At 36.0% G+C, this 15,284-nt stretch overlaps 2 protein-coding genes across 3 annotated transcripts in view; one reads left to right on the top strand and one right to left on the bottom strand.

The window, feature by feature from the left end:
• The window catches only part of esyt2b (extended synaptotagmin-like protein 2b), an 860,030-nt gene that overhangs the window by 445,530 nt on the left and 399,216 nt on the right, over nt 1–15,284 (bottom strand). The window lies entirely within an intron of this gene.
• On the top strand, nt 5,921–13,215 carry grpel1 (GrpE-like 1, mitochondrial). The gene is given in 4 exon segments (NM_001037384.2): nt 5,921–6,023; nt 8,473–8,629; nt 11,816–11,897; nt 11,982–13,215. Coding segments are annotated over 4 exon segments (654 nt in total). The 5' UTR covers nt 5,921–5,955; the 3' UTR covers nt 12,329–13,215.

Here is a 15,284-nt window from a genome sequence, read left to right as displayed (position 1 = left end):
CACTACTGGCTATGACAGTTTAAACTGTATTTAAATGATGATGATGGTCCAGGATCAACACTAGTAAACTTGCACTGTAGTTTTGGAGTTGATAGGTTCAGCTTTAATTGATAGAACAGTAAAGAGAATACAAAGTAAGGATAAGAGAGAGGGCAAAAATTGGCATCTCGAGGTGGGAATCAAACTCAAATCACCATGCTCAGTAGAGCGCCATGTGTCAACGCACTAACCACTACAATTTACTCTCCTTTTAAATGACAGTGATGGTCCAGGATCAACAATAGTGAATTTACACTGTATTTAAATGATGTCGATGGTCCAGGATCAACAATAGTGAGTTTACACTGTATTTAAATGATGATGATGGTCCAGGATCAACATTACTGATTTTACACTGTATTTAAATGAGGATGATGGTCCCGGATCAACACTAGTGATTTTATACTGTAATTAAATGATGATGGTAAATTCCCTGTACTTTTTTTGGGGGGTGGGGGGGTGGGGGGGGGTTCACCTTTAATTGATAGAACAGTAGAAAGTATATAAAGAAAGGAGAAGAGAGAGGGCAAAGATTCCCACCTCGAGGTGGGATATGAGCTCAGGTCACCATGAACTGCAAAGTGCCATGTGTCAATGCACTAACTACTACACTACTGGCACTGAAAATAAATACAGTATTCAAATGATAGTGATGGTTTAGGATCAACTTTGGCAAATTTACACTGTATTTAAATGATGATGATGGTCCAGGATCAAAAATAGTGAATTTACACTGCACTTTATGGGGGTTTTCACCTTCAATTGATATAACAGTAGAGAGTATATAAAGAAAGGAAAAGAGAGAGTGAACTTAAACTATATATTTTTGATGGTTTTCACTTCTAATTGATAGACAAGTAGAGAGTATATACAATAACAAGCAGAGAGAGGGGATGAAGGATTGACATAGGACTTCGAGATAGGAATCGAACTCAGTTCACCATAAAAAGCAGAGTGCCATGTGAGAATGCACTAACCACTAGACTATTGGCACTGAAAAATTTACACTGTATTTAAATTATAATGGATCAACAATAGTGATTTTAAGCTGTACTTAAATGATGATGATGGTCCAGGATCAACAATAGGGAATTTACACCATATTTAAATGATGATGATGCTCCAGGATCAACATTAGTGAATTTACACTGTTTAAATGATGATGATGGTCCAGGATTAACATTAGTGACTTTACACTGTTCTTTTTGGGGTGTTTTCACCTTCGATTGATAGAACAGTAAAGGGTAAATAAAGAAAGGAGAAGAGACAACACAAGAATTGGCATCTCAAGGTGGAAATCGAACTCGGGTCACCATTAATAGCAGAGTGCCATGTGTCAGCGCACTAACCATCACACTACTGGTACTGACAACTTACAGTGTATTTAAATGATGATGATGTTCCAGCATCAACAATAGTCAATTTACACTGTATTTAAATGATAACGATGACCTAGGATCAACATTAGTAAATTTACACTGTATTTAAATGGATCAACAATAGAAAAATTTACAGAGTCACGCCGCACATGCGCACGAGAGAGAGATAGAGAGAGGAGGAATCTTTAATAAATCTATCATTAAGATATAAAAAAAAAGATAAGCAGCTTATACAAAAACCTGATACATGCGTCTTTTTGCCTTTGTTTGAAAATTTAACCTCTTTAATCGCTCTAAATGTAACAATTTTCCACCCTGATTGTGCTCAAGGATTACTTCAGGCGATACACATGAATCAGGAAAAGCACCACATTTGCCACGAATAATATACAAAAAGTACATTAATATTTATTTGAAGGGCATATTTTGATTTTATGAATTGGGCTTGTTTTGGGGTAGTTTGATTGGCCGTTGGGCTAGTTTTGATTGGCCGTTGGGCTACTTTTGTTGTGAAAACCTGTCATCAAAATACATCTAAAGTTATCATGTTATGTTAGTTATAGCAACATTATGACTATGAGAATCATAAAATGAAGTTGTTGGGACATATTTAGCCAAAAAAGACATCTAACCTAATTTTAGGTTATTTTGGGAAATATTTTCACGTTCATTTCCAATATAGGGAGTATAAACATTGATAAAAGCAAAACTACTTTTACCTAACGTTGTCTTGGTAATGTAAGGTTCTATATGCATTAAAAGATTTTAAGATATTGAGCTTTAAAGTTTTTGCATTCTATATAGCAAGAAATATGTCTGTAATAGTTCTCTTTCATACATTAACAGGACAGAGACCCTTAAATTACTCTAAATGTAAATTATCAAAATTCTTCTCAATATGCAAGTTGGGGTAAAACAAACAGGGCAAATAGAGAGAGCCTTCTAATTCTAAAAAGTCATTTCTTACTTGGAATTATAAGGTTCTATTTGGCAGATCATTAACTGAAGCATTTCTTTTCAACAAATACAGTCTGCTTATTCACTTAATTAAAGAAATAAAAATTGGTGTTGTAACAATATGTTGATGTTCGAGAAAGTTACATTTTTGATTTATACAACATTCATCCAATTATTTATTTTCTTTTCAACTTAGTCCCTCTATTATTCTGCAGAAGAGCGAACATGAACTGGATAAGTTGACAGTTTATTCGGTAACACTTTACAATAACAGTACATAAATAATGATGAATCAATATGTTTAAGTTTATTATGAATTAATGATGAGTTAAGGTATGCACTAGTTATGAATTACCTATGAATTAACAACTCATGAACTCCTGTTTATGTTGATGTTGACAGAAAACTTATCTGGTGTTATTCAGTGTAAACTCATAAGTTGGACGTGCATAAGGAGTTCATAAGTAGTTAACAATGGGTTAAGGATGATGTGCCCCTTCAAGTAAAGTCACAACATAATTATACATTAGCATATCATTCATCATGAGTTCATCATGGTTTAATTAAGCATAAACTAATGTGGTAATTAATACATTAATTAACAAACAATCATATACTAACAAATATTTAAGGTAGCCGTTATTCTTACATGAACTCATGCGAATCATGTTGAAGTTAAAGTTGGTAATGATTAGTGCGCAACTTAACTCATCATTAGTTCATAATAAAGTAATGTTTAGTTAACATAATAATACATAATTATTCATGTACGGTTATTGTAAAGTGTTACCGTTTATTCTGCTGTGGAGACCCCAGATTAATAAAGGGACTAAGCCGAAAAGAAAATGAATGAAGGAATGATTTATTTTCAGTACTGTGTGAGTCAAGTCTAGCTCCTTCAGGTCTAAAAAGCAAAAAGAGACTCAGTTTCCTTGTTGACTGGGAGACTAATCTATGGACATGGGTGCTCTTGATCGTGTGCCTGATTTTGGAATATGTTTGCAGATAAATTACAATCCTCAAAAAGCTTAAATCGGCTGACTTTTCTCACTGCCCTATCATCAGGCAGTGACTCTGAATGCAGCATTTGTGCACAAAAGGCACCTCGGAAAGCTGATTTCTGGCAGACCTGAGACAGCAGAACGATTTAATTAAGTACAACACAATAGAAAGAGCATTGGAGATAATTAAGGCAAGTAGTAAAGGTTTACTACATTAATATGTTCTAGCTAGAAAATACCATATATTGTTGAAAATGTTGGTCAAAAACATACATTCACACCCAAACTGACAGCTAAGCAGCATGTTGAGAAGCCATCTTTATTTTTTAGCTGTCAGAGATGGAAAGCGCTACAGAAAGATTGTAGGATATCGAAGACAGCAAAGGTACATCTATGCTGCCTTCGAAATTCCATCAGGAGAAACCTCCAGAGACAGGATATAAAGTAGAATTTGGATTCGGACATGCCGTGGTGCCTTCCTGACTTGGAATGCTGCCTCTGAAGCAAGCATTTTATAGCTTTTGATGCAGTGCATTGTGGTAACTAATGCGAAATGACATCACTTTCAATGTACCAATGCTGGCCAATTTCATGCAATTTTAAAAGGAGGCTCATTGACAGAATGAATAACATTTACATTAAACTGGGTACTAGAGCAATTCAAAACAGAAAAAAGTGAAAGACATGGGATGTAGTTAAGTATGGTGACCCATACTTGAAATTTGTGCTCTGCCCTTGGAGCAGTTGGGGGAATCAGTGTCTTGCTCCAGGGCTGTGGTATTGAGGCAGGTGAGAGAGAACAGAACCATCCCTAAACTTTTACCACAAAGGCGGGTGCATGAATTTGTCAGTTCCTTTCACTGGAACTGAAGTTACATCCCCACATCATACACCCCACCAAACTTTACACTTGACACTGTGCAGACAGAGACGTACCGTTCTCCAACCTCTAAATGACTTCAATTTTGTTAAAATACCCCTAATAGTTGTTCGTGGAATATTATGTAGTAGGCCTGAATGATAAATCGACATGAAATTGCATTTGCAATTTAGCAAAAGCTGCAATTGTCTTGTACATCATGTGAGGAAAGTACAGAGTCACACAGAACAACCAAATATGTCCAGAAGGAAACCAGGAAATACAAGTCTATGGGAAATCCATATAGTGTAGGATAATGACTCAAAGAGATAAATAAACACATGACCATGACAACATAGAGTTTATTTAAAATATGTAGATGCAACACTATTCTCTCTGTTTATTAGAATGCTATTGTGAATTATGTTGCATGCTTTATTCTGTGTAAGTACACAATGTAAATTATTAGTGGCATTTGCACATGCTTTCAGGTCTTAGTTCACCAAGAAGCTACACAAACAGCTGCCAATATCGCAGAATGATTATTTGAGATTTGACTGATGTATACTGAATTGTAGCTCTATACTACATAATTCATGTTAGAATTTTAAAAATAAAAAGCAGCCTATAAAATTAATCTATAATATATATATATATATATATATATATATATATATATATATATATATATATATATATATATATATATATATATATATATATATATACTCCATACTTCAAAAATGTATCATATCCTGAAATTGTTTTTCGAAATCAGAAATAACGTCAGACAACAAAATGCACAAATACAAGCTCACTACAACAACTCCTGAAGCAGGTCAACTTGTACAAATGCAGACAAAATGTATGGCATAATCACAGTTTATAAACAAATTGCTTACAGACACAGAAGCGTCTCTATGAAATAAAATATGAAATTTCATATGAATTTCAATGGGAAACTTTTGGAAAACTTCCATCTCATGGAAACGTGTGAAACTGATTCACTGAATGTCACTGAGCCTAAATCAGGAAACAAATTGGGATTTCCCTACCTCAATCTACAGTTGACCTGCTGTCCAAGAGACAGACAAAGCTGAGGCACAGGATTACTGTCCTAAATTTAAAGAGTAAACAAGTCAGCTGTCTGCTTAACAGAAGATTCAGGCATTTTTCTTTGTATTTGAATACAGACAAGCTTTTTTTATTATTGCAAAAAAAAAAAAAAATTGAAGAAATGATACATTAAACAATAAGCCTTTTTATATAGATTCCATCATTCGTGTTACTTATGTCAGTGCATCTCTTTTAACATTCGCTATTAATATTTAATAGCCTATATCATGGCTGCATCTACATTTTACATTATTCAGAGAGCAAACACGTGGGATCCAGTCCAGTTAATTACAATTCCTTAATCATATTATAGATTTATTCATGTGTGTTTTCTTAATAATCGAACATAGAGTGATGTAAAATCCTCATGTTAGTTGAGTAATGGCAGTATGCGGTAACCTTCAGTGGGCCAGGCAAATACCCCGTCCTGTGTCACGTGTAAAATGTTTCGACCTTCCTCTCAACCAAACTACAGAATTGCGTCAGTTTAGACTGGGACGATTATTGGTCCTGCCCGACAGTCGTGAAAGAACTGCACATGTGATTGGTTGAATGAGACGACGTTCCGTGCGTGTGTCTCATCTTGGACAGTCAGTGAGTAAAGATGGCGAACTGGTGCGTGCGCGCGATCAGACACAGCTCTTCAATCTTAGCGTCCCCTTCACTAGTAAGGTATGTTTCAGCTTTGCTAAGGCGTGTTGTTGATGTCAAAGCTTGGGTAATTTTTTGGGTTTTAAGGAACAAATGAATGAATGTTCTTGCTGTTGCGTAAGCTGTTCAGAATTGAATGATTCGTGCTGATGTTCAATGACCATCAGTTTACCTTACTTTCATTTTAATGACAGTTTGTGACAGTCTTGCGTGTTGCCCTGCCAAATACACTTACGTTTTTTTTATTAGTCAGAAGTGATCATTGATAACGCAGTGAAGTTTGCTTTACTGGTCTTTCAGGTCTGTCCTATTGCATATCTTTCTTTACAAAAAAGTATGTGACCTGAGTTTAGGATGTAGGTTTCAGTTGTATTATGCTTTTTTATTGTAAAAGAAAATAGTTTTCCCTCCTTGGCATGTCAGTGACAGACTTGTTTCCGACACGTGCTTGTGTCAAAGCTAGATCTGAAGACTTACTGGTGTACAGTACTGCCAGTGTTTCATTCTCCTAACTGATATTTTTCAGTTATCTCGAATAGGCATGGGCCGGTATGAGGTTCTGACAGTATAATAACCTTGAAAAAAATATCACGGTTTCACGGTATTGTGATTACTGCTTCAAAATATATTCTTTTTAAATGTCAGAGTAAAAAACAACTGTTTCCCCCCTTTGAACACAATAACTTATATCTTATTTTGAGAAGCATTTAAAGTATTTTGAAGCATGTCAGGCTGAAAAATAATTATTCATCGTCTTCATTAGTTACAAAAACACTAATTTCTTTAAAATTTAAAACAGCATATTGGGTAGCTTTTCTGCTGAAGATACTATTGTCCCAAAAAAAAAAAAAAACATAAATAAAAACATCTTTCATATACCTTAGGAACGGTATAGCAGAAAATTTTGGCGGTTTTAAAAACTTGACTTTTCCGAGTCGTGGTATACATTTGAAAACGGTGTTTTCCTCCCATGCCTAATCTCAAATCCCATGTATTCGAAATATAATTAAGCCATTCAAAGCATAAACCTTTTTTCTGTAATTCATTACATGCTTAGATCTAAAGCTTAAAATATCTGTTTAGTGTTGACAGCTTCACATGCACTGTAAAAATCCCACCTAGCGTTACTGATATATTGGAAGTGAACAGTTTAAGTTGTAACACTACTCCCTGTTAGATATCATTAAGACATTATATTACCTCTACATAAACTCCAAGTAGGAATCAATTTTGCAATCTTTTTAAAGTCGTTCATGTTCCAAGTTCTGACAAAAAAAAAATCAATAAATATTTTGAAGTGGGAAACCTGAGCTTTTTTAATCTATAATCTATCTTTTATCTTAATAGTTAATCATAATTAATCAATAAACTGTCTATTAAATCCACTGTTTAATAAAATATGATATAATTAAAATACAGTAGGGTTGTCACGGTGGCGCGGTGGGTAGAACGATTGCCTTACAGCAAGAAGGTCGCTGGTTCGAGCCCTGGCTGGGTCAGTTGGCATTACTGTATGGAGTTTGCATGTTCTCCCTGTGTTTGTGTGGGTTTCCTCCGGATGCTACAGTTGCCCCTCACAGTCCAAAAACATGCACTAAACAGTAAGTGAATTGAATAAGCTAAATTGGCTAGGTGTGAATGTAAGAGTGTATGGGTGTTTCCCAGTGTTGGGTTGCGGCTAAAAGGGCATCCGCTGCGTTAAAATTGTGCTGGTAAACTGGTCTGTTGATTCTGCTTTGGTGACCCCTGATTAATAAAGGGACTAAGTCGAAAAGAAAATGAATGAATAAATGATAAGGAAATAATAGATAATCTGATTCAGGAATCTAAAGTCTAGTAAGTCTAAAATCTGGTATTGAGTATGTACTACTTGTCAATTTGAGCTTCACGGCCCTTAGAAAAAAAAGTCTATGTAATGCAACAATTAGTGAAGATTTGAGTAAGAATGTGGTCTACTGCATCCACCATGATGTTATTAGCATAAGACATTAATCTCAGTTATGATGCTGCTCTTCCATTCATAAATTTTCTCCTGTGAACTCATGGGATAGAAAAGTGTCCATTGGATGTGCGAATAACATGAATTAAGACAAACAGCCTGGCTCACACTTTTTACTTGCTGTTCACTTTCTGTAAATGTTAATTTCTCTTTCTGCATTTACGAGTGCAACTAACACTTGTCAAAATCTATTCAACAGCTGATGGACAGAAACAAGTCCCTGCACTACTCTTTTTGTCCCCTCAATTCAATACCCTGTTACTCTTCTATTAATGCCACAATTTAGAAAAAATGTTATAAATTCCGTTTTATTGATTGAGCTTCTAAAAAAGGATAAAATACCTTTGCGCCTTTCAAATAGACTTAAAGAAAGAAAATGCTATTTGAGTCTTTTACATTAGACCAGTTGCATAAACATTGTGTAAAGCATAATCTTGTGAATGAACATTCTGTCAAATTTGAACTTCTCAGGGCGACTCCACGTCTGCTTTGCACAGCAGCCCAACAGAAAAGCTCAGGAGCAGGTACTGAAGAGGAGAGTGGAGCTCAGAAGCAAGAGCCTGGCACAGCTGAAAAAGCCTTCTTAGAAGAAAAGACACAACTGGAGGAGCAACTAAAAGATGTTACGGTAAAGCTGCATTCAATTCTGACCAAAAAAAGTTTGTTCTTGCATGTAATGTCTCTCTTCTACAATACCTGACATTCATTTGACCTTCATTTGTTTTTCAAGGACACCACAGCCCCTTTAGTTTCCACAGAGACCAAGGATTGTTTATGTGTTTGGTGTTTAAACGAATGCCTGTTATATGTGTAGTGTACTTTAAGTGCAACATACATTTTCAGATTAGCGATGCTCAGAACTTGTAAACAAAAAACTATAGATCTAAAAAAATGGTTCTCTCACATTACTATGAATAGGGGAAAAGTATAATGCTCAGTATGGCCACAGAAGTGAAGGAAGTCCTGCCTTCTGGCCGAAATAGCAAATTGTCTTTATAGCCGCACTGTTTTGTGGGGAAGGGTCTGTTCAGATTTGCTTGTTTGTTACAACAAGCCCTGTCATTTTGTGAATACTGGGTGCCTGCGTAGATTTTCACAGGAGAAAAAAACATCCCGGCACATCCCATCAGATATGATGTCCTCCTCCAGTATTTGCGTATTGTATTTTGTCCCTGTTCTTCCTGTTTTTATAACTTGTTAACACTGAAACATCCATTGAGAAGATCAGTGTCAAGCCAATTTTTGAGCATGGACTGTGGCTTGAGCAAACTGGAAAGGACGAGTTTTATACATCTGTAATAGGGCACGCCACCTCAGATTATGTTTCTGATTTGAATTATGTTATGATCTAATTGCGAGCTCTACAAGATTTCTGGATTCCCCCATTCATTTAGATTAGACTTTGGTTTTGGAAGAACTGCTCTTTACTATTGCAGTAATGACTGCTGTGTGAACAGACTTTCCTTGAAAGGGAACTGCTGTAAATTAGCTGTAAAATCTCTGACATTTTCAGCCCAATCTCTTGATCTGCATCCCAAATGGCACAATGTACACTATACACTATGTACTAATGCACTTACACACTCAACAGTAGAGCTGCATGATTCTGGCTAAAATGAGAATCGCAATTTTCGCAGTCTTTTTTCGATTAATTGTGCAGCTCTACCCAACAGCATAGTATGTGAATGTAGTGTCATCCCAAATGAAACACTAACGTTGTTTTTACTTAGCGGAAATTAAAATCATTTCCTCTAATAGCTTCCATTTTAGTGAATAAATGACCAAAGTACTAAATAATCCCTGCCATGAGTACAGTATATTCGCATTCACAATCGGGAGGTGTTATAATCACTCTAATATGAGAATACTGCTTTCATAATCCAAAATAAATAAAGTAATCCAATATCTGTGCTCGAAAGCTCCACCCTATCCACTACGTAAGCAAAGCAGTGGTGCGTTGAGGGTGTGAAGTGTCCATCATTCCACACTTTAATTTAACAGTTGAATAAGTGCATCATCTGGGTATTCAGAGTGCACTTTTTATTTTAAGAGTTTTTAGTGTGAATGCACTACTTGCACTATTTATACTACATAATGGCGTAAAATAGTGCATGCGATTTGGGCTGTACTTATTGATTCTCTACACCAGGCCTATTCCTAAAATTTACAGTACCTTCCTGAATAATTTAGATGCAGCTTTGATCGAATGCTCCTGTCTTTAATTAGCAAGTGCTCCTGCAGATTCTACTGAAGTCTGGTTTATACTTCTGCGTCAAGTGACCGGCGTAACCCACGGCGCATGCAACGGGCGTAGATGTGCATGTATACTTCTGCGCGCTGGTTCTGCCCCTCTGCAATAACACTTCCGAAACATTAGTTGGCAGTGATGTGTTTATGTTCCTCTGTGTCGAGTTTCTTCGCTGGGGTTTTGTTTTTTCTGAATGCTTCCTTAATGTACAAGTGGCTCAAATTCACTCATTTTGAGGCAGGAACCGGCAGACGTGAAACAACTTTAAACATGAGGTAAACACAAAACAAATCTTTCCATCCGGAGCTCGTTCAAAGGACTCCACACTTGTAAACAATCGCTCCATCGGGCTCACGCTGCTCTCGGTCCCGCCTAGACTCGTCAGCGATACCAAGCCGACCAATCACAGAACTTGCACTACGCGTCGTTGCAACGTTTAGTTACATTTTTTGAAAGGTGCGAGGTCATCGACACTGACGGCCACAGCGTAGGGCTACGCGTAGGCAGCATCATAGCATACGCGTGCGCTTTATGCAGAAGTATAAGTCAGCCTTTAGTTGGTTAAATTACTTTTGATCAGGGTTGGAGCTGAACCCTGCTGGAAGGTAGATCTCCAGGGACAGGATTGGGAAGCCCTGCTCTACACCAACCTAGTCATTTCTTTACGTATGAAAAAATTCACAAGGATCATTACAGTTAATCAAGTCGATTTTCTGTTTAAACGTTTGCTTTCTTTCTAAAATTGAGTCAATTTATTGCCGTCATTAAAAATGTTATTTGTCAGATTTTTTGTTTTGTTTTGTGTTTTTTAGCCAAGGGGAGTAGTTTTAATTCAAGATGTCACTAGCTGATCTCAAAGATCATGAGCTCATCTAAGCTATTTCTTTTACATGTTCTGATAGCATAGGCTAAAATAAATCCTTTAGAAAGGTGCGAATAAACTGTCTGCAGTGTGAGATGAAAAAGTCCAGAATCAGTTTGTTATGTTTCTATCATATATTGATAGAAAGTAAATGATAAATCCGAATAACGTCACTGATTTCATTTATTGGTAGATGTGTTCAAAGCATACCAGCTAGTCATGGGGGTTCCTCAGGGATCAGTTTTTGGACCCCCTCTCTTCTCAGTTAACACCACTGAAAACAAGTTAACACTTGTTTCCAGTTTAAATCATTGATGCTTGTATATGAAACAGCGACATCCTCTGCACCACCACTTGTTTCAAAAGTCTACAGCCCCTCCAGAACCCTCCAGTCAATAATTATCACCCATGGTACCATCACAGAGAGGCCCTCTTTATTCATTGCTGATGGACTGACCCTTGCGAACCCAAACAAAGTGGCAGCATTCAAACAGCAATTGAAAGCTTACGTCTGTTTTGACCACCTAATTAGATCTTAAAAAATTACATAATAAGTTACATAACAATAACATCAGCTAAATAAACAACACATGACATCTGCATACACATCAATGTTTAAAGCTTAGGTGTAATTGGTGTTTGAAAGTTCAGCATGCTGTATTTTGGGGTTTATCATCTGATCATTTGGTTGTCTTTTTCTGCAGGATAAATATAAGCGTGCACTGGCAGACACTGAGAACCTTAGGCAAAGGAGTCAAAAGATGATCGATGATGCTAAGCTTTATGGTAAGCTATTGTAATTATTGTGTAAGCTGCTTTTAAAATGACATTTCCAGATTTGCTTGATTAATTAAATAATTCTTTTCTCAGGGATACAGGGTTTCTGCAAGGATCTCTTGGAAGTGGCTGACATCTTGGAGAAGGCAACAGAAAGCGTTCCAAAAACTGAAATATCTGCTGCTAATCCACATCTGAAAAATCTTTATGATGGCCTTGTAATGACTGAGGTGCAGATCCAAAAGGTCTTCCAGAAACACGGCCTTGTTAAGCTTAGTCCCGATGGTCAGAAATTCGACCCGTATGAGCATGAGGCAGTCTTTCATGCACCGGTGGAGGGCAAAGAGCCAGGTACCATAGCTTTAGTTACAAAAGTAGGCTACAAGCTGCACGGTCGTACCCTCCGGCCAGCTCTTGTTGGTGTAGTCAAGGCTCCCTAACCGATCCTGCACACTGCTTGGTTATCAACTGGTTGGTTCCTATAAGTTAGCTGAACTTCAGTTCCACTTTCATTTGTTAAAGATGCCTCTAAGAGGTGAAATCCAATATACAGACAACTGAAGGACAATGCCAGACTTCTTTTTGTGATTTCATTATAATTATATATATATATATATATATATATATATATATATATATATATATATATATATATATATATATATATATATATATATATATATATGAAAGCCGTGTATGTGGAATTGACAGAATTTCTGATTGGCCACAGCAATATTTTCTGGAGGATCATCACCATTCCAGAGACCTCTGAGATCTAAAGAAACACTGCAGTGTATTACATCTCAAACATCTTAAAGTTCTTATTTGCTCTTATTAATTACTGATTATCAGTTTGGTGATGTTTTACAACAGTTGTTAGATTCCACTTTTGTTTTGTCAGTGTTAAGCAGGTTTTTCAGTTTGTACAAGGTAATTAGTCTTCTATACAGGATTTGGATTAACATTTTATCTTAAAATATATTTATAATTTCAGAATAATTTTCCTACTTGCTGTTGTACTTTCTAACTTTCATGATTAGTTTCATAAAGTGCAAACATGATGAAATGTCACACTTCAATCAACAGATTGTAATAAAAACTGACTTGGTTTTTGTGGAGATCTGAGAAAATAAGGATGGCTTGAAAAGATCACTTGACAGATTTGTGTCTGACAAAATTAATGTAAATGGTGGTTGTAATATGAATAGAACAATGCTTTGCTAAAAGAAAATTGGAACATAGTATATAAAGGTTTTTGGATTCAACATTTCCATGTATGTAAACAGGCAAACTCTTATCAAATAAAGCATGTACCTCTTCATTATCATATCATCTATAAGTGAAACTTTCATAAAAGAATATAGGCTCAGTTTCACAAACAGGGCTTAGTTTAAGCCAGGACTAGGCCTTAAAATAGAGTATTTTGGCCACTATATAGATTTCTGGTGTCCATCTTAAAACGATGCACTGATGTATTTTGAGATTTCATTCATTTTCTTTTTGGCTTTGTCCCTTTATTAATCAGTGGTCGCCACAGCAGAATAAGCCTCCAACTTATCCAGTATATGTTTTAAGCAGCAAATGCCCTTTCAGCTGCAACCCATCACTGGGAAACATCCATACACTCCTATTCGCACACACACACACACACACACACACACACATACATTACAGACAATTTAGCCTACCCAATTCACCTGTACCGCATGGCTTTGGTCCTGTGGGGGAAACCGGAGCTCCCACAGGAAACCCGCACCAACATGGGGTGAACATGCAAAATCCACACAGAAATGCCAACTGACGCAGCTGAGGCTCGAAAAGGCAACCCTCTTGCTGAGGCAATGGTGCTACCAACTTCACCACTGTGATGGCCTTATTTTGAGATTTGTCACTACAAATTATTTTTATTTAAGACAGCTCAAACATTTAGTCCCGGGCTAGTCTTAAGCCTATTATGTGAAACCAGGACATAATGTGTTAATGAATGTATCTCACTTAAACAGTGTTAAATGCTATTTATAAAATACCTTGCAAGATCCTACTTAATCATAATGGTATTAATTCAGGTTCCTTAAAATGTAGGTAAGAGAATAATTTTGCATATTAATGGACAAGAAGTCAAAGTTCAACATTTTAATACAAAATTGGAAAGAACATGACATATGGAGTAGAAGACTTTCACATACTCAACATTTTCACAAATAGGATCCTTCCAAAATGGACTGTTTGACCCGAGAACATTCATGTCACAAGTAAACAAAAAAGCCGCCTCTGATTATTTTTTAAATGTAATTTTCTTTATAAAAATTGTATTAAAAAATGTACTTGCAATAGTGTCTTTCCGTTGTCATTAGCATATCCCCACTTACATTAGAAAAATAATTACACTATCTGAAATAGTTTTGATACTGAATTGTTATTTGACATGTAAATATTAACCCTTACCTAAACTGGTTGATTTTTCCTCAGAATTGACAAATTTTTAGCAAAATTAACCTTAAAGAATGGCTTGGGTACTTTGACCAATAATCGAGTTTCCTATAACCATAAGCACCGTGAAGACTAATCCTTTCTAGAAATAAAAGCTGCTCAATACAAATAAAATGAAGGCATGACCAAAAAAACAAAACAAAAAAACACCTCACCAAAAGAAAAGACCTCTCCCGTAATCTCCTTATTCCTAGTTTCATTAGCAAAGACTCGTCATAGCTGCAAACTGTCGCACACAGTAGCTAATTTGTCCAACATTTACTGTGTGTCTTGGCATTAATAGTATTGAGTGTAGTTAGATCTATCATAGAAATATGAATTAAAAAAAAAAAACAAGCCGACATCTAAAATATTTTTGATGTGGTACTATACAGTTTGATATTAAAATACAAAGTCACTTTCCAGAGAAGGAAATAAAAAGCATCAACCAGGTAAAAGGCACATAACTTACTCAACTATGAGTGTCAGTTTTAGGATTTTATGTCATGTCTGAGGCAAAAACAGCACACTAATTAAACGTAGACGACCATTTTAAACAATTATTTCCATACATAAAACCAATGTCTAAAAGTTATTCTGAGCCTATCTATTCTACTTGACTCTTAATATATTAAATATTTCAAAAAAACTAAATATTTTAAACCTTTGCATTGGCCTCTGTGAACAGTGCTTTTCTTAGTTTTCTTCAGCTTTGGGGTAGACGCAAGCAGTCAAAAGCAACATTAATATTCATGGAAAAATAGGTTCGTTTTATAAGTTTTGGTACTGCATGAAGATTGAGGCATTTTTTAAGTATGTAGTTGTAACATACAGTCTCAGCTTAGAAGAATTAGCCTTGATATTGATGTATTTTAGCTTCATCCATCACAAATACAAATAATACCCTCTTGAAACAGGAACATCATG

Source organism: Danio rerio, chromosome 7 (genome assembly GCF_049306965.1).
Source record: "Danio rerio strain Tuebingen ecotype United States chromosome 7, GRCz12tu, whole genome shotgun sequence".
NCBI lineage: Eukaryota > Metazoa > Chordata > Actinopteri > Cypriniformes > Danionidae > Danio > Danio rerio.
The sequence above is the reverse complement of the archived record's forward strand: the minus strand, read 5'-3'. Positions and strand labels throughout refer to the sequence as shown.